This window comes from Camelus bactrianus, chromosome 17 (genome assembly GCF_048773025.1).
Source record: "Camelus bactrianus isolate YW-2024 breed Bactrian camel chromosome 17, ASM4877302v1, whole genome shotgun sequence".
NCBI classification, from domain to species: Eukaryota; Metazoa; Chordata; class Mammalia; order Artiodactyla; family Camelidae; genus Camelus; species Camelus bactrianus.
The window spans coordinates 42,320,277-42,342,046 of NC_133555.1; the positions used below are offsets into that span (position 1 = coordinate 42,320,277).

A 21,770-nucleotide genomic window follows, 5' to 3' on the forward strand; every position below is an offset into this window, starting at 1 on the left:
TCGGGTCAGGGCCACCAGCAAAGAAGGGGAAGACAGGCAGGTGCTTCGAGGACCTTGACTCCCAAAACGTTCACACGCCTCTCCCCTCGTGATTACACCTCTGGGGTAGTTCAGTCACCCTCTCCTGTTTTGTGAGGGTTGATGGCTGGCTCCTATTTCTCATTTACAGCAGAAACTCCAAAACACAAACAGAAATCACCACTAACCACCAGGGAACAAAGTAATTTGCCGAGGTTAGATGGATGCAAAATTCAAAACCTACCCTTATCTACCACTTGCTGTTTGAGTGACCTTTGGCAATTAAACACCGGGTCTCAGCGTCCTCATCGGTAACAGGAGAAAGGCAACACAGAAGTCCACCGAGGGGCCCCCAGGCCCCCTCGGCCCTTACCATTTCCAAGGCATGGCCAGATTGCCACCTGCCAGCTCTTGCATCTCTCTTCCTGGGGGGGAGGGGGGGGCTTCCCTGCCCACACTCGTGTCCTGGCGGGATACAGAGCCGGCCCCCTCAGTCCTCAGGCGGAATCACTCTGGGGTGTGTCCTATGCCAGCCCAGAGCTGCCCAGAGACTGCACCCCAGCTGCCCAGGGTGGTAACTCGTGGGGGGACACATCCCTCTCCTTTCTTACTTTCCCACTCCCCTGCTGGTGTCTTCTGGAATAACTTCCAAAACAAACTACCTGCATTTAAACCCACACCAAGAAAGATGCCTTGTTTACAGGGTTTTGTTAAGATTAAAGGAAAGAACATAACAAATCCTCAGGCTAACCCTAGTCTACAGCTGATCCCCCCAGCTGCCTGATGACAGACACTCTAAAAGTCTGGGTCACGGCAGCTCCAGGCACAGGACACGCGGCCCTGGCTCCCTCTCCCCAGGGCTGTCCTTTGGCTTTCTGATGCTTACGGCGGTCAACAGGGCCATCGCCAGGGACGATAATGTGGCCCTATTTCACAAGCATCTTCTGGGAAAACCAGAGTGTTGTCCTGTTGCACAACTAGCTGGGTTTGACCCCCACTGTCTCCATCCCTCCATTAGACCCTCTCACTTTTCCTCAGCCTGAGGTGCTACCCAGAGAGCCATTCCAGGGCCTTTTCCTCTTTCCTCCTGGAAAAAAAGGGAGCAAGACCCAGTCCTGGCCCCTTATCTGTGTGTGGACACAACCCACCCCACCCCCCTCTTGACTGATTACATTATTAGCTATTTTTCCAAAGCAGTTTTCCTTCTGATCAGGGCAAGATAAACAGGGCCAGAGTTCACTTGCCCCACTGGGTCCTGCCAGAGCTGATCAGAGGCTGACGTGGGAGAAAAGAAGGCTCTCCTCTGATGGGAGAGGGTCTGTGCATGCTCCCTGCAGGAACCCAGCCACTTCTGTGGGGCCATTTCATCAAACACCCTGCTGAGGCCACCTGAGTACCCTCATGGGCCCTGGAGGGTCGTCCGTGAGGCAGAGAAATGCATGTGTCCCGACAGCATTGCTCAGAGCCCTCTCTGGTGGCTGCAAAATTTGAAACAAGGGAAAAGCCAGGAAGGCCCACGGGAAAGGTGGACGTGGGCTCATGGATACGTCTGTCCAAATAAATTAGGGGGCGAATTAGAACATAAACAGCCCAGCACTTCGTTCATCTGAATTAGGCTTAGGAAACCCTGAGAGTACAAGCTGTAACACTGAAGAAAATGACACTGAATCCTTAAAGCTCGAATTCAACTGAGCTAAGCAATGAGGGGCTGGATGGGCCTCAGCCCAGGCATCTGAAGATTCCAAGCAGGAAGGCTGAGAAAACACTTTCCCTCCCAAACCCCAAGTGCCCTGGGTGAGGAGTTCTCAAAATCGTGCTGAGGGTGCACCCAATGCTCAGACCCCCCACCACGGTGCACAGACCTGATCAGGAGGAAACTCAGACATCGGGTGTGACATAGTGACTGAACTCTGGGCCTTCTCCTCCCCTTGCCCCAGGACATCTGTTCACGAGCATGGCCAGGAGCTGTCTCCAGAGCCTTATGACCATCTGGGAGCTGCTTAGGACCGTGGAGACCATCTGAGCCCACCTCCGAATTTTCAGGGAAGGAAACTGAGGCTCAGAGAGGGAAAGCAAGTTTCCCAAGGCTGCACAGCATCTGGCAGTGCCAGGAAACCAAGAAGCTGGTGTGTTTCAGTTTGAGGCTTCATAAAGCTTGGTGAGTGCCAGGAACTCTGTGGCACCGATGGGCAAGGCTGGGCAAGGCCTGGAAACGCTGTCCCTTCTCATGTTCCTCATTACCTGAGCAGAGCCTGGGGCACCCAGAGGCCACCTGGGGACACGGTGCAGCCCTCCTGTTGAGTGTGGGAAGCTGGGGGAAATGTTTGGTGATATGGAGATGGGCAGGGGCTATTTAGGGTGTGATGTGGGTCGGGGGAGAGGGAGAATGAATCAGTGCTCACCTTCATAGCAAGGGATCAGCGTCCTGCCTTTGGCCTGGAGGTTGGACGGAATGATGTAGCAGAAGCCGTGGGGCAGGATGTGGTCCGTCTCGTAGTAGATGTTCTTCCAGCGGTGGGCACAGGCCTAGAGGGCAGAGAGAGGTTCAGAGGAGCAAAGTCAGGCCCAGGAGATCGCAAAGCAGAGCCCAGCAGTACTGGATGGTTCCGTCGGAGGAGAGAGGAGCAGAGGGGCCAGGAAGCCATCTTCTCTCTAACCCGTCCACACCGGGATCAGGTGCTAGGCTGGGTGTCAGCAGACCCCAAAAGCCTGGGAGGTACCCCTCGGGGGCAGCAGGGAGAAGCCAGACAATAAACACACATGTACACAAATGAGCACTGTAGCAAGTACTGGGAAGGAGAGACATTGCATTAGGGCACGGAGAATCTGGGAGGGGAAAGGATGGTTTTCACCTAAAGGATGAGAAAGAGCTAACCACACCGGGCCCAGAGGGATGTGTTCCAGGACAGGATATCAGGGGCAAAGGAGAAGGAGGCTCAGAGGTCCAAGAGAAAGAAAGGAGGCCCGTAGGGCAGGTCTAAAGTGACTGTGATGGGAGAGAGTTGAGGTCAAAGGGGGTGAGGGGCCCAGCCCCTTGGGGATGACCGTGACTTCAGTGGGTGTGTGATGAGAAGCTGGTGGAGAGTCTTGCGGGTGGCACGGTCTGATTCAATTTGGAAAGAACCGCGCTGCCTCATGGAGACTGCAGGCGGGTGAGGATGGAGGTGAACATCCAGGTGGGAGATGCTACTGTCTGGACCAGGTCGGGGGCAGTGGAGATGAGAGAAGGGGGTGGCCTCAGAATGTAAGCTAGAGGTACAGCTGATGGGCCCAGGGACCCACCAGGTGTGGGGAGAGACGGAAGGAACAGGAAACCAGGTAAAGAACAAGACAAGTACCCAACATCTGCCTCAGGGCCCTCGGGCCAGGATGCATGCTCCTTGTGGGCAGTTGTTAATTCATTCATCCATCGTGTATTTACTGGGTCCCGGGCTCTGTGTTGGGCACCAAGGATATAGCAGTGAACAGTCCTGGGTCCATGTGATGGAGAACATGCTGAGAAACAGCCAGGGACAAGGCTGCTCCTCTGCCCACAACAGACCCAGACCTTCATGGAACCACCTGCTCACCCACCAGAATAGCCGTGGGCCTCCATCAAACCTGAGACGCTTGAGAACCACCTGAAAGCCTTACTAAATCACAGACCAATGGGCCCCATCCCAAGATCTGGCTTGGCCAGTCTAGAGAGCCCTGAGAATTTGAATTTCTAACAAGCACCCAGGGGAGCCGAGGCTACTGGTCTGAGCGGCACCTTCTGGAGCTTCTTTTCAGGTTCAAGGCAAAATATTAGCTTGAACCCTATAAAATGACTGATATTTGACTATATCATTAACTAAAAGTAAATGTTTATTGATATTTTTTGAAGTGAATTTACATACAGAAAAATGCACCGATCTCAAGAGTACCATCTAATGAGCTCTGACAAACACGTACACTCCTGTAGCCAAGGCCCTAGCAAGACAGAGAACATTTCCACCTCATCAGGACAGTCCCATGGACCAGGAAGTGGCTGGGTTTGACAGGCTGGTCAGGGAATTCCACCCTGAGGAGGTGATATCAGAGCAGAGACCTGAAGAAAGTGAGGGAGCAGCTGGGAGGGGCCCTGGGGTGGCGAGAGCTCGGCATGAGTGGGGAGGTGAGGCCGTTGGAGACAGACCAACCCTCTGGTCAGCTCTGGACAGCGGTCTCCCAGAACTGGGGTCAAACCTGTCAGGAGACCCAGGGAGGGAGGGCAGTTCTGGGAGCTAGAAGCAGGAACAGAGACCAGAGCAACCTTTCCCACTAGCACAGGACACACCCAGCTTCCTGCTGGGACCAGCCTCCCGCCCCTGCTCCCTGGGAGCATCTCTGCACATTCAGACACCCCTGAGGCTCCCGAGGGGCTGGCCTGCAAAGGTGTGCACTCTGCCCAGCTCACTTCTCGTGGACGTCCGCACACACTTCTGTTACCAGGTCACTTCACTCTGGCCAACAGATTGATTATTTTAAGATGCAATCTTTTAAGTAAATGCAAGTTTTTCATTTCTTGGTTTGTCTCCTTCAAACAGTTTTTACAGGGTGTAACTTCCAGCATTTACACGGTGCACACTTGACCTCTTCTGCAACCCTGGAAGGTAGGAAGATGTCCTAGAGTTCCCACTTTCCCTCTGGGAACCCTGAGTATCAGAGAGAGCTAGTCAGGGCTGCAAACAGGACCAGAACCCACACTTTAGGGTCCTCCTTGTCTCACTAGAAAACATTTCTGTCTTAAAACTCCCAATTCCCACCTAAGAAGCCATCATTACCCACTCTTTGAGGCAGGTCAGGTACCTATCGTCCTTACAGCCTTCCCCACAGATCTCAGGACCCTGGAAACCATCACTCTGGGGTCCAACAGGATGCCCAGGCCACCACACGAGGGAGGGGGCTCTCCAGGGCCTGGTTACCCCTGGGGTTGCTCTACAAAAACGTCACGGCTTGCCAGTTCTCTGGACTTCCTCCAAGCAGACCGTCCACAGGCCACTGACAACACCGCTCTCTGTCCACAGGAGAAAGAGAGCACAGGAGGACGGGAAAGCTTGGCTGGCCCACACTCTGCCTCTTGTGCTATGACATCAAAGTACAAAAAACAATCTCCTGTTACTCCTTAGACTGCAAACCACCTGCACCCCAAGCCCGTGAGTACTGTTCTGTGCCTCAAGCACATTTCTTGATAGACATCAGGCAAGAAGACATAAAAAGGTGTCACTAAGTGAATAATCACTCCATTCCACTAAGCTTTTTAATTTTTTTTTAAATGTCTGACTCAATTCGGGTAGCTTGCAAACTTGAATCACTTGTCATCTAATTAGCTGGTACATTAGTTAGTTGCATTTTTGTTGATGAGTTTGGCAAAGCCCTCAGCTCCTAGGGCTTGTGTTTCACTGTATCTCTGGGTTAGAGGGCCTGTAAAGAAGACGGGAGTTTATCACGAAGCATGCTGACTCCTGTAAGGACGGACTTTCTGTATTTAATGTCTAGCTTACTGTCTTTTTTTTTTTTTTTAAGGGGCCATAAACTGTTTAAGGAGTGATCTTGGAGAATTCCTAGATGATCCAAATCATGCACTGCACAGTAAACTAAACTAAAATTAAGGCATTCTGTGAGGTCAGAGATCAAAGTGTCAAAGGCAGTTTGCGTGTAAGAAAACAAGGAAAAGAATCTCTGAATATAAATTATAGAAGGAAAAGACTTTGTTTAGCCCCGACTATCCTTATATACACACATATGTCAATCTGATCCCTAAATTAACAAAAAATTCCTGGAGACTGTCTCCAAAGCACTAATATCTCCATCAATCTCTCCAGATGAGTTCTGCTGTGAGGGAGGAAGGCAAACAGAGCAGGGAAGACCAACAGGCAAAGACAGAACCTCTGGAAACAGCAAGGCTTACTGCAACTCAGATTCCGATGAATTATAACAAAGGGGGGGAGGGTCTAGGACCACCCCAAATCTTAGAATCTGACATAGTTCAAGTTACAAGGGTTGTTTTTCCTCCCAAAAGAATAAAAAGGAAAAAAAAATGAGCAGTTTATTTCAAAGGCCTTTTTTTGTATGAAAAAAGCACGGCCTTCCTGGGGAGGAAGGGAGTACTGGGCCCCTCCTGATGGCTCAGCCACAAAGGCATGTAAGTCTCCCCCACTCCACCCACCCACCCCTAACACATGCAAAGATGGACAGAGCTTTCACCATGCCTCAGGTCCACCCAGCACAGCCAGGGCCAGGTTCTGGGCCACTGAGAATGGGGTTGGAGGGCACCAGGGCAGTGATGCCACAGATCGCCCCCACCTCAAAGAAGCCCCCCTCCAAGGGAGGAGGGAGTGGCCTGAGAGGTACAGGGAAGGTGGCTTCTGTGATTCTGAGAATGTTCCCTTACTGAAAATTTGTCAAGCTGTACACAGCACTTTCCTGCATGGATGTTACAGAGCAAAAAAAAAAAAGTTCACTAAAAAAAAAATAATTCGGGAAACAAAGTAACAGAAGTAAATGCAAAAATGTATCCTGTAGCTTTCAAAAAACGGACAGATGAGAAGTGGTTAACAGATAGCGACTATTCTGATGCTGGAAAGGAAATAGCCAAGAGATAGAGCTGAGAGCACTGCTTCCTCCCAGAAAGCAGCTAGATGTCGATTGTGTCTGTTGTCTCAGCCTTGGAGACCAATGAAGAGCAGAAGTATCAGACCACAACATGGTGAGCCACTCTCCCAGTCCAGGAAGAGTCGGTGGCTGCGCTGGGCTTGTTGGGTGCTGATTACAAGAAGTGATTTTCCCCCCGGCCCACTTCTTAAACTGTCCTCTGCACACTGGGAGGGCGGAGTCAGAGTGTGGGCAGGAAGCAGCCTGCCTCCCATCCTGATGCTGTGTTCACGCCTGGTATTACCTGTTCCCTGAGGTAATGGAAGGTCCCACAACAGGTGTGGGTCTGAGACTGGCAGGTATGAAGCCAAGGGCAGCCTGCTAGACCAGCCCAAGGTCCTGGGTTTTGCCAGAGGTGGCTGCCAGGCCTGTGAGCCAGAAAGTGCCATTCGTCACTGAGCTACTTGACTCCCTGTCACAGCTTTCAACCTATCTGTCCTTTGGTTTGAAATCAGCACCAGATCCCATTTAAAAAAAAAAAAAAAAAAAAAAAAAGTCACCACACCTCTCTTCCAACCCAAATGTGGAATCCAAAATTATGCTCCTTGGGGATCCAGATGTCACACCCACACCCCTGGGGCACCTTCTGAGTTTTTAAAACATGTTTGAGTAATACATAGCTTCCTGGGTTTAATTTAAAAATAAAGACCTGCCTGGGCAGGTAGAATCAAGATATTAAAGAAAAAGCAAATAGATACAGGGCCTCCAAAACATAAATATGGACTAGGTCACCCCGCCATGTGCCCTGTTGTCACCTGGCATTTCCGAGGCCCACTTTACAGCCTTTGCCTCATACTTGCATCACCTGCTGAGAATCAGCCACCAAGAAGAGAGGGCAGCTGGTTTGGTTTCTAATTGTTTCAACACTGACACTCAGCCCCTACATTATTCAAACACACTTTTAGATATGACTCCTTAGAGAGGTCTTCTCTGAGCACTGAGAGTGAAAAGAGTAGAAAATTCGGTCTCTATCCCCAAGCAGTTTCCATTAAAAAAGACACATACAAAATAAGTTGCACACCTAAGGTAATAACTTAATGCTGAGTTCCTAATGACTGAGTTCCAAAAGATGCTCAGCCTGTTCGTGAGAGCACTGTCACCAATGACAGGCTTCGTGGAGGCGGCAGAGCCTAAACCAGGGAGGACAGAGGGGACGTAGGACAAACCTGTCCTAGCAGAAGAGCACACAGGCAAAAAGTCATGAGAACCACTGAACGAAAAGCAACCCTATTTAAAAATAAGCAAAGGGCTTGAACAGACATTTCTCCAAAGAAGACAAATGGCCAACAAGCACATGAAAAGATGCTCACCATCACTAATTATCAGGGCAATCCAAATCACAACCACAGTGAGCTACCACCTTACACCCATGAGGATGGACACTGTAAAAAGGTAACTGTCGGCAAAGATGTGAAGAAATTGGAACCCTCCTCTCATGCACCACTGGTAGGGACGTAAAATGGTGCAGCCACTGTGAAAAACAGTAGAGAGGTTCCTAAAAAAAATTAAAAAGCATTTAGCAATCCTACGTCTGGGTTTAAATACAAAAGAACTGAAAATAAGAGCTCGAGGAGAGATGTGCACACCCATGTTCACAGCAGCAATATTCACAATAGCCAAGAGGTGGAAGCCACCCAAATACCCATCAGTGGACGAAAGGATAAAGAAAATGTGGTATGTACACGCAGTGACCTATTGTTCAGCCTAAAAAAATGAGGAAGTCCTGTCATACGCTACAATATGGATGAAACCTGAGGACACCACGCTGAGTGAAATAAGCCGGTTGCAAGAAGACAGATGCCTCATACACATGGAATCATGCAGTCGGTAAAGTAGCCAAACTCTTAAGAAAAGACAGTGGCTGGGGACTGGGGAGAAGGGGGTGTCATTGTTCAATGGGTTTAGAGTTTGTTTTGCAAAATGGAAAAGTGAGCAAAATCTGCTGTACAACAATGTGCATGTAGTTAATGCCACTATACTGCACACTGAACCATGGATAAGATGGTAAATTTTAATGTTTTTCACCACAATATTAAAAAAAAAAAAAAAAAAGGACCACGAGGAAAGCAGATGCTGCTGGAAGTCCCTCTTTCCCCAGAGTCCAGAGTGGCTTACTGAACGGACGACGCAGTTACCGCTCTGTGCACAATGAATTAGGGCAGGGTTATCACAGCACCACTGGTACCCACGCTCCAGCTCTGCCTCCTCGGCTGCCCCCGTGGTCCTCACTGCTGTTCACGTCCCCAGAGACGGCCCCCTCCTGACACTGACTTGCAATAAAGCAGAACCGCTACAAACAAGCTCTCGGCCACACAGAGGTCATCCTTCCAAGGGGAGGGGAAGTGTTCTCCCAGGAGCAACCTCGGGATGCGGGTTCAGTGCTCTCGGAACCCCTTCCTCCTCTTTGCATCGCGACCCCAGGCCGCCCTGATTTACAGATGGGTCGGTGCCTTCCCTTCCTTCCCACAGACGGCGGACAAGCACACTGGCCCTCCTGAGGCTGGTCATGCACTCAGGGTCAGGGCACTGCATTGGGAGGGACGCAGAGGTTGGAGAGGGTCCAGGGTGGCGGGTGACAGTGATTAAAGGACTGGAAACCAAGGCAGACAGTGGGGTGGGGGCCTCAACAGGACCTATGATGGGGTCCAGCAGAGGGGGGCCCTGCGACGCTGGTGACAGCATCCAGCTGCTTCCTTCCTCCCCAGAGGGGCCTGACTCGGGGAGATGCTTAATTGGTGCTGGGAAGGCAGATGGAATTCAGATGAACAGCCAGTGCCATGGAGAAGTCCAACAGAAAACAGGCTCCTCAGGGAGGGGACGGGCAGAAACACTGCTTCCATCCTTCAGGAAAACCTGCACCACCAGGGGATAAATGTGTGAAACTGTCCGCTTTACAGCACGTGGCCCACAGCAAGGCCCCCATAAGCGGCAGCTGCTGTTATCTTCCCTTCTTGATCTCACGCTTTTACAACAAAAACCTTCATACAGCTTCCAAGAAAAGGCCTCTGAAGTCAGAATGCGGGTTATCTCAGGGGGGAGGGGGGACTGGGAAAATTCTAGAGGTTCGCAGTGGGGATGCATGGCTTACACGTCAATGAAAACACCCACCGAGAATGTGCAGGCTAAGTACTTGAGTGTCACACCTCCAGTGCCAAAGAAAAAGGCAAAAATGGACAAAATAAGACCTCTGGGGCAGTTACAGGTTGTGTTGTGTCTGCAAAACAATGACGGAAATCCTTCCTCTGCACCATCCAACGCAGCCACCAGCAGACATGTGACTTCAGAGCACTGGAAATGTGTCTAGTGTGATTGAACTGAATTTTTAACCTAATTTTGATCAATTTAAGTAACTACACATGGCTGGTGACTGCCTTTTGGGGCTGCTGTAGGAAACTGCCAGTCTCAAGGGCAAACACTACTTTCCATCTCCCTCGAAGCACCGAAAGCATCAGAATAGATCATATATGCACTTTAGGAGGCAAATAAATGACTATTTTAAAACAATGTGTACATATTTGATAAAACAGAATACTGTGTAGGAATAAATAGGAATGAAGCCCTGATACACACAATATGGATTAATCTCTAAAGTATTATTTTGAATAGGAAAAAAAAATGTTACACATAAGAGCACACACTGTAGGATTCCATTCATGTGAAGTTCTAGAAAAAGCAAAATTAACTCGTAATTGATATAAACCCTAACAGTGGTTGCCTTGAAGTGGGAGGATTTGGCTGGAAAGAATGTAAGGGAACTTTTGGGGATGATAGAAATATTCCGTATCTTGAGGGGCGGCTGGCCACACAAGTGTGTACAAGTGTCAAAACCCAACTGCAACCTTAGGATCTGTGCATTTCATGTAAATTGTACTTCAGTTTTAAAAGACACCCACAAGAAAATACTTAATGAATGAGATTTACGAAGCTCTTTTCACATACATTTGGTCATTTTTCAGTAGCCCCATCTCGGCACCCTGGGACAGACATTACTAAATTTCAACAGATGAAGAAAATAAAAGGATAATGCTTTGTCCAAGCAGAAGTCCAAGACAGGCAACCTCAAAGCCACACCCTTGTCAACCTGCCGTTCAGTTTTCCTAAGGGATCAAGGTCATCATTTCCAGGGTGTCACCCCTCCCCACGGCACCCCCAGGAGGCCTTACCAGCACGTGGCCATCAGCCTTGGGTTGCCGGGCCAGGCTCACCCCCATCCACTCATCATCCCGGTCTTCTCGGCAGGTCTTCCCACAGGGCATGCCCCGATTCTTCCCTAGAGAAGAAGGAGAAAAGCCGAGCTTGTGTGGAGGAAGCTCTTCTGCTGCCTGCTTTTCAGAGGGCAATGTACAACCCAGATGTTTGTCACCAGCAAACGTGAGTAAAGAAGGCAAAATGTCAGTCAGCTCCTCCACCTTGGATGCTGGTTTCAGCCAGCCACTTTTTTTTTTCATAGCTAGACTTTCTCAACAAAGGAAGCAATGCATTGATTTACATTGTGAAGTAAGCTCCTTAATTTGTTATGCGCCAGTAACAAACAACGTGTAAACCAGTCACTTTGAGTAGCCCTACACAATGCCATGGACACCTCTCCTTTCCTGCTAAAGAAAATCATGACAATTCTTCATTTAAAAAAAAAAATAATAGAAGCTCTTGATGGGAAAGGACTTTGGAGAAAGTGAGAACTTGAAGTGATGATTACACTTAATAGCTCCTATTTGTTGATAATAATAGCTCCCACTTATTGATAAAATTGATATAACATTGACATCATTGATATAACTGATATATGTATGTGCCAGACCCAGTTCTGTGTTCACCTCTATTATCTCATTAATCTTCTGAAGGTAATCCTTGTGACGTAGCTGTCTTCATTCTGATTTTACAGGTGGGGAAACTGAGGTCAAAGAGGCTGTGGGACAATCCTAGTAAGTCCCCACTAGTAACTGGCAGCGCTGGGCTCTGACCCCAGGCAGATCCATCTGATTCCGAAGATGATGTATTCTCCAGCAGATCAAGTGGGCTTTTAAAAACATCCCTCAATTACATCTCTCCCTACTTAAAACATAAAACCTAACACTGCTTGTAATGGTCTCACCCCTTGTCCCCAGAACAGAATCCCAACACCTCACCCCAGCCCTCCAGGTGCTGCGTGATCTGGCCCAGTCTGTCTCACCAATCTCCTCTGTTTCCACACTCACCTGCTCACCTCTCCAGCTGTGCTGTCCTCGCTCTGAATTTTAAAATGGCACAAACTTTCCTCCACTTGGAGGTTCTGCCTCCTGAATCTGCCCAGCTAACTGCTGGGCATCTTTCCAATCATGTGTAAAAGTCCTTTCCCCAGACCCTCCAATCTAGATTAGATCTAATACTCACCTCCCCCCTGATCTTCTCCCAATTATTTATTCTGATGTCTCTTTTGCCTACTAATTTATAAAGCCCAGGATAGTAGGATCTGTGCGTGGCGTATCCCAGTGCTTAGGGAAAAATCGGTACTCAATATGTGATGGATGGATGGGTGGGTGGCTGGAAGGGAGGGAGGGAAAAAAGGAAGGAAGGAAGGAAGGAAGGACGGAAGGACGGACAAGTAGATGAATGATCAGGAAGAAAAAAGCAAAGTGTGAGGGTACAGTACCCATCTCCACCTTGGCAGTGAACTTCCACCCACCTCGAGCCATGTCCAGTTCGGTGCATCTCCGGTCAGGGTTGGTGTGGACTCGGCACTTAAATACAGCCCCAGGGGACTTCACCGAAGAGCTATACTTGGAATCCGCCTTTGGTGCACCCACAAGGACCCTGCACATCAAGAAGAAAGGGCATTCAGTCACAACCCAGTACCAAGAAAGAGGCAGCCGATGGTTAAATTGTCACCCAGCCACGGTTGGGTTGTCTGAATGCTCACTGGGAAACCATCCACCAGCATTACACAGTGTGGCGGGGGGAGGTGGGGCCAGAGGGAGGACCTGCTACAGTGAACCTGCTACGATTTTAACGTGCCGGGAGAAAACCTGAGTTTGGCTGGGAACACGTACAACCCACAAAGGGCTCCTATCTACAAAGTATAAAGAAGTCCTACAAATCAATAAGGAAAATACAGACAAACCAAAAGGATAATGGACTTAACAGATACTTGATGAAGGAAGATGACCAAATGGCCAATAAACTTATGAAAAGGTGCTCAACTCCACTAGTTATCAGAGAAACCCAAATGAGATACCACTTCACAACGACCAGAAGCCTAAAACCCCAAAGGCAGAAAACACCAAGTGCCGCCCAGGATGTGGAGCAGCTGGGACCCTCACACCCTGCTGGGGGCGGCGTCAACCACCACAACTGCTTTGGAAAACTATTCAACAGTTTCTAAGAGAGCTAAGCAAGTGCCTACCCTGGGACCCAGCAACTCCATTCCCAGGAGCACACCGGCAGAAACACACATGTACGTCTACGGGAGACACACACAAAACATTCACAGCTGGGTATGTGATGGCCCCAAACTAGAAGAAACCCAAATACAGTACGCATCAATGACAGGGCGCTTAAGTCAACGGTGGTGGAGAACCAGGATTCCACACAGCAATGAATATATGTATGTTCATGTATAACTGAAAAATTGTTCTCTACACTGGAATTCGACACAACATTGTAAAATCACTGTAACTCAATAAAAAAAAATGTTTAAAAAAAAGAAGGAAAATCAATGAGCATTCAGCTGCAGCCTCATGGGTGAATCTCACAAACACTAAGCAAAAGATGGCGGGAACAGGGGTGAGTACTCACTGCCTGATTCCATCTGCCTGACATTCAGAAGGAGGTGCAATCTAACGGTGGTGTTAGATGTCAGGAAAACAGTGACCTCTGGGGAGCAGGTAGGGGGTTGTAACCAGGGAGAAGGGCTTCTGCAGGGATATGCTTATAGTATTCTATTTTTCAACAAGAGAGGTATTTACACAAGTTTGTGGAAATTTATTCAGTTGTATATATGATATGGGCACTTTTCTGGATGTGATACACTTCAACTTTTTTAATTTAATAAATAAAAAATAAGAAATTTAGAAATGTCATCTCTCTTGTGCCCCCCTCGTGCCCCTCCACGCCACACACAATACGTACATTTAGGGGTAATAGACCAGAAGCAGCAGCAATGTGGAATTATGAACCTCATCCTCCATTCCAGTGCAAACCAGAGGTAGAACAGTCTGCCTACCAGCAGGGCAAGGATGTGGCTCTGCATCCTTCATCCTGAACTGAAAAGCTGCCCAGGGGACGAGCAGCAGGCCCCGTTCCTGCTGGAGGAAAAGAGCAGGACATGCCAGGGCAACAAAGAGAGACACACTGGGCACAGAACACGGCAGAACCGCAGTTGGTTCCCCTCCTACCTACGGTTTCATGCACTGTTTCCAGAAAGTAATCAACTGAAGAGCTACAGCAAAGACTAAACGCCACCAGTCAGGCATGGTTGGTGCTGAGATACAGAGACTTGCACAATGAGACTCAACAAAATCCAGACTGATGTTGAGAGTAGACAATGCAGACCCACTGCCCAATGGGGAAGTGAGCTGCCCTGCATCTCCAGCAGCCCAGAGAGGAGATGCGATTCACCTTCCCAGGGTATCAAGCATGTGATGAAATAAGGTATCTCCCACTTGCCTTGGAACGGAAAGCGTTATTCGTCATGCATCTCTGCAAAAGGCATGTAGCACAGGTTAAAAGGACCCTAAACAGCCTCCCTGGGGACATAGAAAGCTGACCCAGGCTCCCTTCACTTTGTTCTGAAAACCACCTTCATCTTGGGATATTCAACGCTCACCCCTGCCCCGGCCTCAGAATGACGCTGCCCCCACACCGAGGACACTCCAGCTGAGCGAAGGGGTGGAGATCTACACAACAGACAGCAGAGGTCTAAGACCCTCAGCCAGACCTCCAGCAAAGGCTGGCAGATACCACAAGGAACACCACCCTCAAATGGCTCAGAGGCATGGTGTCAGGTTCACAAGAAGGCATATGGGTCCCACCTTAACTCCCATGGCCTCTGAGCCCAATCCTTCAACCTCCAGTATGTGAAGGGTCTCCTTCCTGGAGCCTTTCTTTCCAGGTCAGTCTTAGAGAGTCTGTATCTGATTCTGTGAGCAAACAAATCACAAGCTCCTGGGATGTGAGAGGAGCCAGGCCCCCAACAGTGATGGCACCCAAGCTGCCCAGGGCCCCTCAGTAACACCCCGGGGATCTGTGCCCCCAGGGGCTCCCTGGGCAGCTCCTAGCTGCAGCTCACCACCACAGCAGCAGAATCCGCAAGCAGACACAGGGCCAGAATCCACTTTGGAAATCTCGGCAAGCACTTTCCCGAGCAGACCACACTGCCTCTGTCACCCATACGAGGGCAGATTGGCCAGCCAGCGGCTGCTCTCACTCAAATGCAGGATGACACACCGAATGGAACACTGGCGAGAAGAAAGCCACACTAAGGGATTAATTTCCCCCTTGCTCCTGGGGCTGAGCTCTAGAGCCCCTCAGGGCAAGCCAAGGGGGGCTCACTCTAATGCTGGGGTGTTTGCACAGTTGAAAAGAATTAGCAGTCTGACAGATGGAAACTGCGGAGACACCCACCGCCTTCCCACACGTCAGGTTAGAGGAGCTGGAGCACATGAAATGCCCCCTTCACTCGAAATGCCCCGTGAGACAGGGCCGGGTCCAAGAATTCCCACCAACTCCTAATTTGTATCAGGACGGTGAATAAATGCCACTTGTAATTCACACTACAAAAATCACAAGACCTAAACAAGGGGGAGAATTCATCGTGTACAAAGTAAGGGAAATGGCTGCAAGGAAAAAAATGGACTGTTTCTCTATCGCGTGTCCCAAATTGGCACTGGAACACGACCTCCCCCAGAGAGCCGCTGCCCCAGATTTACAGATACACAGGGATCCAGGCAGAAAGGACCCTGGACAGCTTGAACCCCAGCACGGCTTCTCCCAGCCTAGAGCTGAGACAGTGCGGGCAGAAACTGACGAAAAATCTACAGTCTACTGAATTATGTTTTCCTTCCAAGTCCAAGGTACCCAACTGTTCCAACAATGGCTGACCAAGCGCTGATAGTAACCGTCTGGTTCAAACTCTCAATTAGCTGCTCCGATGAGGCCTTTTCCCTAAATCCTGTGTCATGGAAAATGAAGCAAGAGATAAGGGGGCTTGTGTGCATTCACGTGCATGACACTCACTGGGGGGTGGCACACTGGAGGCCGAGCCTGTATCTCTGTGTTTACAGAACATCGTGGCTTCCTCTGCAGCCTGGCGCTGCTCTTTACCTAGGCTGCTGGCCAGCAGGACTGCGCCACGGGCCAGCCGATGAGCTTGCCTCTTCTGAAGTTAATTCAGCTGGTTGTCTGCCAGGCTGATCCTGAGAGAGAGGACAAGGACCCAGAGAGTTCAGGACATGCCACTGAAAAGATGCCATCTGCTTTTTCTCTCGCACTGAGTTATAAAGAGACATCCCAGCCCCTTCAAACATTCCTCTAAAATCATCCCTGGCACTCTTGACAAGACAGTAAGATGTTTCTCTCCTCCGTACAGTTACCATCTAAAGGGGCTGAGTGTCCCCACCAACAGCCTCCCTACCATAAATCATCAGGCTGATTCAGACCTTTGCTTGCTACTCCAAGTGTGGTCCTCAGACCCACAGCATGGAAGACAGCTGGCAGCTTGACAGGAATGCAGAACCTCAGGCTCCAGCCCCAGCCCACTGAATCAGAAAGTGCCTTTTAACAAACTCTCCAGGTGATTTCTAATCTAAGTGCTACAGAACCACCTACCCAGATTAGCAATTCAAGTGGCCAGTGAGAACCAATGCCCCAGGAAGCGTGGCTCTCCTCTCCCATCCCCCGTCAAAGATGCATGCAAACTTCCAAGACATTTAGCATCTCCTTGTTAACTCAGACCTCTGGTTTCTCATTACAAGGACCACCAGCCTGTATGGGGCACTTGGGAGTGTGCAGGGGCTGGGCGGGGCTCTCTCTGGGCAGAACTGTGCTGAATCTTCACAGTAAGCCTCTGGGAGATACTAACACTATCCCCACTTCATAAATGAAAAAGCAAGTGGCCAGGTAAGGTCAGGGGACTTGTCTGAGCCCACAGAGCATGGTAAGATGTCAAGTGCAGCACCCACTGCGGTGGGTACAGTGCCCACTCCCCTCCTCTGCCCACCCCACCCTGCCAGCCTGAAAGGAGGAAAAAGGGAGCCTTCGCTGGTGACAAGCCTTCGCTTGTCAAAGACAGGCACGTGAGGCTCTGCAGGTGCCTGAGCTCAGAACCTGGCCGGAGAGCTCCAAAGGGCAGACGGCAGTGTGGGAGCAAAAGGAGGCCGTTTTCCTCCCCACCAGGCCGAATTTCGACCCATCACCTCCTTGCTTTCCTAAGATGCTCACGTGGCGGGTGTGGTGCTGCCTCTCTTAATGAGCTGTTCATGCGCCTGGTTGGAAACGTGGGCCCATCTGATCATCGGAGCACCAGGTAGGCTCACGGCTGCCTGATTTGCTCGAGGCAACCCTGTCAGCCACTTTACTCAGAGATGATGGTCACACTGCTAACAAGTGGCAACGCTAGGATTTGAACCCAGGGCATCCAAGTCCGAGGGCGTACTCCTTCCAGTCCCCCCAAACTCCCTCCTATGGTGGCAGTTTAAATGCCCTCCATTTTTCCACCACAGCCACTTCCCTGGTTGACCTGTGTGTGGTGAAGCTGGTTACCAGGGCTCCCGTCCGGCCGTTCATCCTGCCCTGAACCCATCCTCACCTCCTGAGAGCAAAGCGCAGGTCAGCTCCCCAGAGAGCAGGTGGCAGCAAAGGGTCTAACCACAGCTGTCTCCCTGGGGAAGGCTTGGAACTGACATGGTCTCAAAGGCTCCCTTCCTCCCCACAAATACCGCAGCAGTCATTCTGCAGGGCGAAATTACAGCCAGATCGCGGACAGCAACTGGAGATCAAAACCTTAAACCCATTAGGTTTGCTTTCATGCATTTTGCTCCCCAAACCCAAACTTCCCTGAGGACCCAAGTTTCAGTTACAGGAGTGGAATTTAATCACCGCGTGGCCGCCGCATCTCAGGAGCCAAGACCTGGGCAGTAGGAGGGCTGGTGCCAGGAAACCCACCTCTGACCATGCCAAATCCTTCACTCCCAGAGGAAACAGCAAGAGTTCTACTCCCAACTGGAAAAGAACAAAGGCAATGGCAGGGACCCACCTACAGGGGAATTAACACCCTCTCCTCCTTCCCCAGGTACCCAGAGAGGGCGTGAAGGGTCCTCAAAGGTTGCTGCCCTAGCCTGGGGCTCAGGTTCTGGCAGACACACTGAGGAGGAGGCAGCTGGGGAAGGAACACGGCAAAGGGCCAAGAGGTTCTCCTTCCCCACCTGAGAGCACCAAGTCAACATTAAAATCCAAGAAACAGAGCAAATTGCTGAACTCGGTGAGACCCGAGTCCTGGAACCTTCCTGTTGGTCTCTTGTGAAAATTTTCTTCTCTAAGAAAAACACATCAATACTTTCACATTTACTGTTTTGTTTTGGGTTTTTGGGGGGGGGTTGTTTTTTTGCTAAAATTCGCACCAGCTCCTTAGAAGTGTGCACCTACCTCCCAAACTTACGTGGAGCCTAGGATAGTGCCAGAGCACCCCCAGGAAAGGACTGGCCCCCCACCTGCTCTCTGAGGGAGGAAGAGACATGTGAAACTCTTGGGTTTTCCTCACACCTGTCAGAATGGCCGTCATCAAAAAGACCACGAACGACAAATGCTGGCAACAATCTGGAGAAAAGGAACACTTGCACATCATTAGTGGGAATGTAAATTGATGCAGCCACTACGGAAAACAGTATGGAGTTTCCTCAAAAAACTAAAAAAAGACCCAGCAATTCCATTCCTAGAAAACAAAAACACTAATTCGAAGAGATACATGCACCCCAGTGTTCACAGCAGCACTATTTACAACAGCCAAGACATAGAAACAACCTAAGTGTCCATCAACAGATGACTGGATAAGGGAGATGTCATATATACACACACACATACACACAATGGAGTGCAGCCATAAAAAAATTAATGAAATATTGCCATTTGCAGCAACATGGATGGACTTGGAGGGTGCTGTGCTTACTGAAGTAAGTCACAGTGAAAGACAGTTCTGTATGTCATCACCTACATTGGAATCTAAAAACTAAAACAAATGAATGAACAAAACAGAAACAGATTCACAGATACAAAGAACAAATTAGCAGTTAAGCAGGGGAGGAGGGGAGAGGAGAGGGAGGAGGGAGCAAGACAGTGTAGGAGACTGAGGTAAACTATGGTGTATAAATAAGGTACAGAGACATACTGTACAGCCAAGGGAATATAGTGAATATTTTACACTAACTTTAAACGGAGTCTAATCCTTATAAAATATTGAACCACTATGTCATATACCTGAAACTTACAGACTATTATAAATCAATTATAACTCAATTAAAAGAAAGATTTAAAAAACTCTTAGGATTTACAATCCGACAGGTCTCCAATTAGAGCAGCCATCTCAGATCCTTTCCGGAAGGAGACACACGCAAATGAATAAACAAAAAATGCAGATTTATGTAGAGCATGACCAAAACCGTAGAGACCACAGACAACAAAGTGTCTAATGCAAGACTCATTCATTTCTGTATTGAGTGCTGACGCTCAAATTTTGGTGAATGAATGAATGAATGCATCCGCGAATGTACTGAAAGCAAACTCTTCCTGCATCTAGAGTCAGGAGGAAGAAGACCATTAGTTTCAAAAGTCCTATCAAAGTAACAGAAACAGCTACTCGTATTTACCCAGGTTTACTATGTGCTACATGTTATGTGCCAGGCTCTGCAGACATCATCTCATTTAATCCCCCAACAACATGAGCAGGGAGAAACCCCTATGATTTCTCTTTTACAGAAGAGGGACTGAGGCTCAAATAGCTGAAGTAACTTGCCAAGAACACACAGCTCCTAAATGGGGGTGAAGTGGGGCAGGCAGGGCCACTGTGCATCTCGGCAGCCCCGTTATGGCACAGAAACCCTGGATTCGGTTGTTGCTGGGGAACCGGGGCCACACTGAAGGCAGAGTCAGGACCATCCACTCCAGCACCCCATGCAGGGCTGCCTTTGGGGTGTCCCGCACACGGCCCGCTCTGCCCTGGAGTCTGTGCACACTGCAGTATTTAACACTGGACAGCCAGGAAGGGGTAGGAGAAGCCACCTGGGCTCACACACACCAAGGGATGAGCTGAGACAGGGGAAATTCGTTCCATGCTTTTTTATGTTCAGATTTTGGTGGGGACTTGTGCAGAAAGTCTGACTCTGCAGGTTTCTTTAACAATGTTGCAAACCCCAGGGGTGAGCTCTGTTAAACACTGGGCACCATGGCTACCTCCTCTGTCCACTCTCCCAACAGCAGAATTCCAGCACCTCTGCACAGGTACCCAGTGGGTCATGAGTCAGCACCTGCGAAGGGTTCCTACCACGCCTGTGATTCCAAAACTTTTCTGGGAAAGCACAACAATCTTGCAAGACAGATGCTCAGCTGCTTCGAACCCCAAACTCAGACTCTTGACTTCTGGAGAGAATAAGGTGCTGGCCCCAGCTCTACCATCCTGTCACCATGTGACTTGGGCAACAACACCTCTGTGCCTCTGTGAGTGGGGCTAAAACGATAACTGAAACAACTGGAGGGAACACGGTGAGCTAACAAACACCGAGCATGCGGAACAGCGCTCAACGCGGGCTAAGCACCCAGCAAGCGTATTGCTGTTGCTGCTGCAGATTTAAACTCACAGCAGAAGCCTTTTTCATTCCCTCCAAAAGCAGAAACTGGAGACCAAGTGAGCCTGTAGTTTCAAAGACTAGATTTTTCCCACTCTTGGGTTCACTTTCACTTCCTAAGCCTCCCTCTGGTAAAAAGGAGGGTCATGATAAAGCATTCGACACGCTTTGGTTGGTCACCAGATCCGCATGGCTTAAGGATTTGTGGTTCACAAGGTACGAGGGGCCAAGGTCTCCCCGCTCCCTCCAGTCGGGGCTCAAAAACGGCTCAATGGCTCAAGGAAAGGTGGAGTGCTCTTCTTCCTCCCCGGTCACCTGCGACTTCCCCGAGGACAGAAAGAGTCTGCTTCGGGGCCAATTCTAACAGCCCAGAACCCCAGCGCTCCCCAGGGGGTGAGCAAAGGCACAGATGACTCCCAGCCACAACTGCTGGCTAAGAAACACACCTCCTACCTCCTGACACAGCCACCCACACGTGATAGTTCCACGGCCACCACAGACGGGTGCACCACCTCACAGCCTTTGTTGGTAAGGAGACAGGCAGTTGACAGCCTCCAGCTGTGGCCCCTTCAGGACAATCCAGCTGAGGCCATGCTCTTCCCACGCAGCCACAGGGACTGGTCACAATCACGGGGTCAGGGGTGAGTTGCCTGAGACTTTAACCAGATCTGCATCACAGTCCGAGGTTCTCCCTGCCCAGTCCTCTTTCCTCCCCCTGCTCTTTCACAGGCCTTCCCCCATCCCCCAGTATTTCTGTTACACCCCATCTCTGTCTCAGCATCTGCTTCCCAGAGGATCCAAACTGACCCAAGCCCCAACTCAGTGTGCGTGGATCACTGAGGCTGGGGTGGACCTCGGACAGAGCATGGTAACTCTGTAAGCCTCTGCTCTCTGACTGGCAAACTGGAAACCACTCACCGGGTTGTCCCAAAGATTCAACCAGAGACTAGTACACTTGTGAAAGCATCAGACCTCTTGGTGGATACTCAGCCAACACTATCTGGTGGAATCATTAATTTTGATTTCTTAAAATTACAGTGGTTTCTGAGAACACCGTGGCCATTTTTAATAAGCATGAAAACAGCATCTTCCCCCAGGCGAATCACAAGAGGAGTTATCAGAAGGAGACCATTTCCTGACCAGCAGCAGGTCACCAGGGACTGAGAGCTGGCTGGGGCCCGGCCCTTCACACTCTCACACTCAGGGCTGTTAGTGGCTGGCTGAGAAGAGACTGTCTTTGGCCCTGTAAGGTTCCCTCCCTAGCAGGACAGCTGCCTCTGCCCCAGCCCG

At 49.8% G+C, this 21,770-nt stretch overlaps 1 protein-coding gene across 1 annotated transcript in view; it reads right to left on the reverse strand.

Moving 5' to 3' along the window:
• ITGA9 (integrin subunit alpha 9) overlaps window positions 1-21,770 on the reverse strand; it is a 314,996-nt gene that overhangs the window by 287,468 nt on the left and 5,758 nt on the right. The window contains exons 2-4 of the mRNA XM_074345242.1: window positions 12,335-12,462; window positions 10,836-10,942; window positions 2,421-2,544 (exon numbers count right to left, since the gene is read on the reverse strand). Coding sequence (XP_074201343.1) covers window positions 2,421-2,544; window positions 10,836-10,942; window positions 12,335-12,462 — 359 coding nt within the window. The remainder of the gene's footprint in view (window positions 1-2,420; window positions 2,545-10,835; window positions 10,943-12,334; window positions 12,463-21,770) is intronic.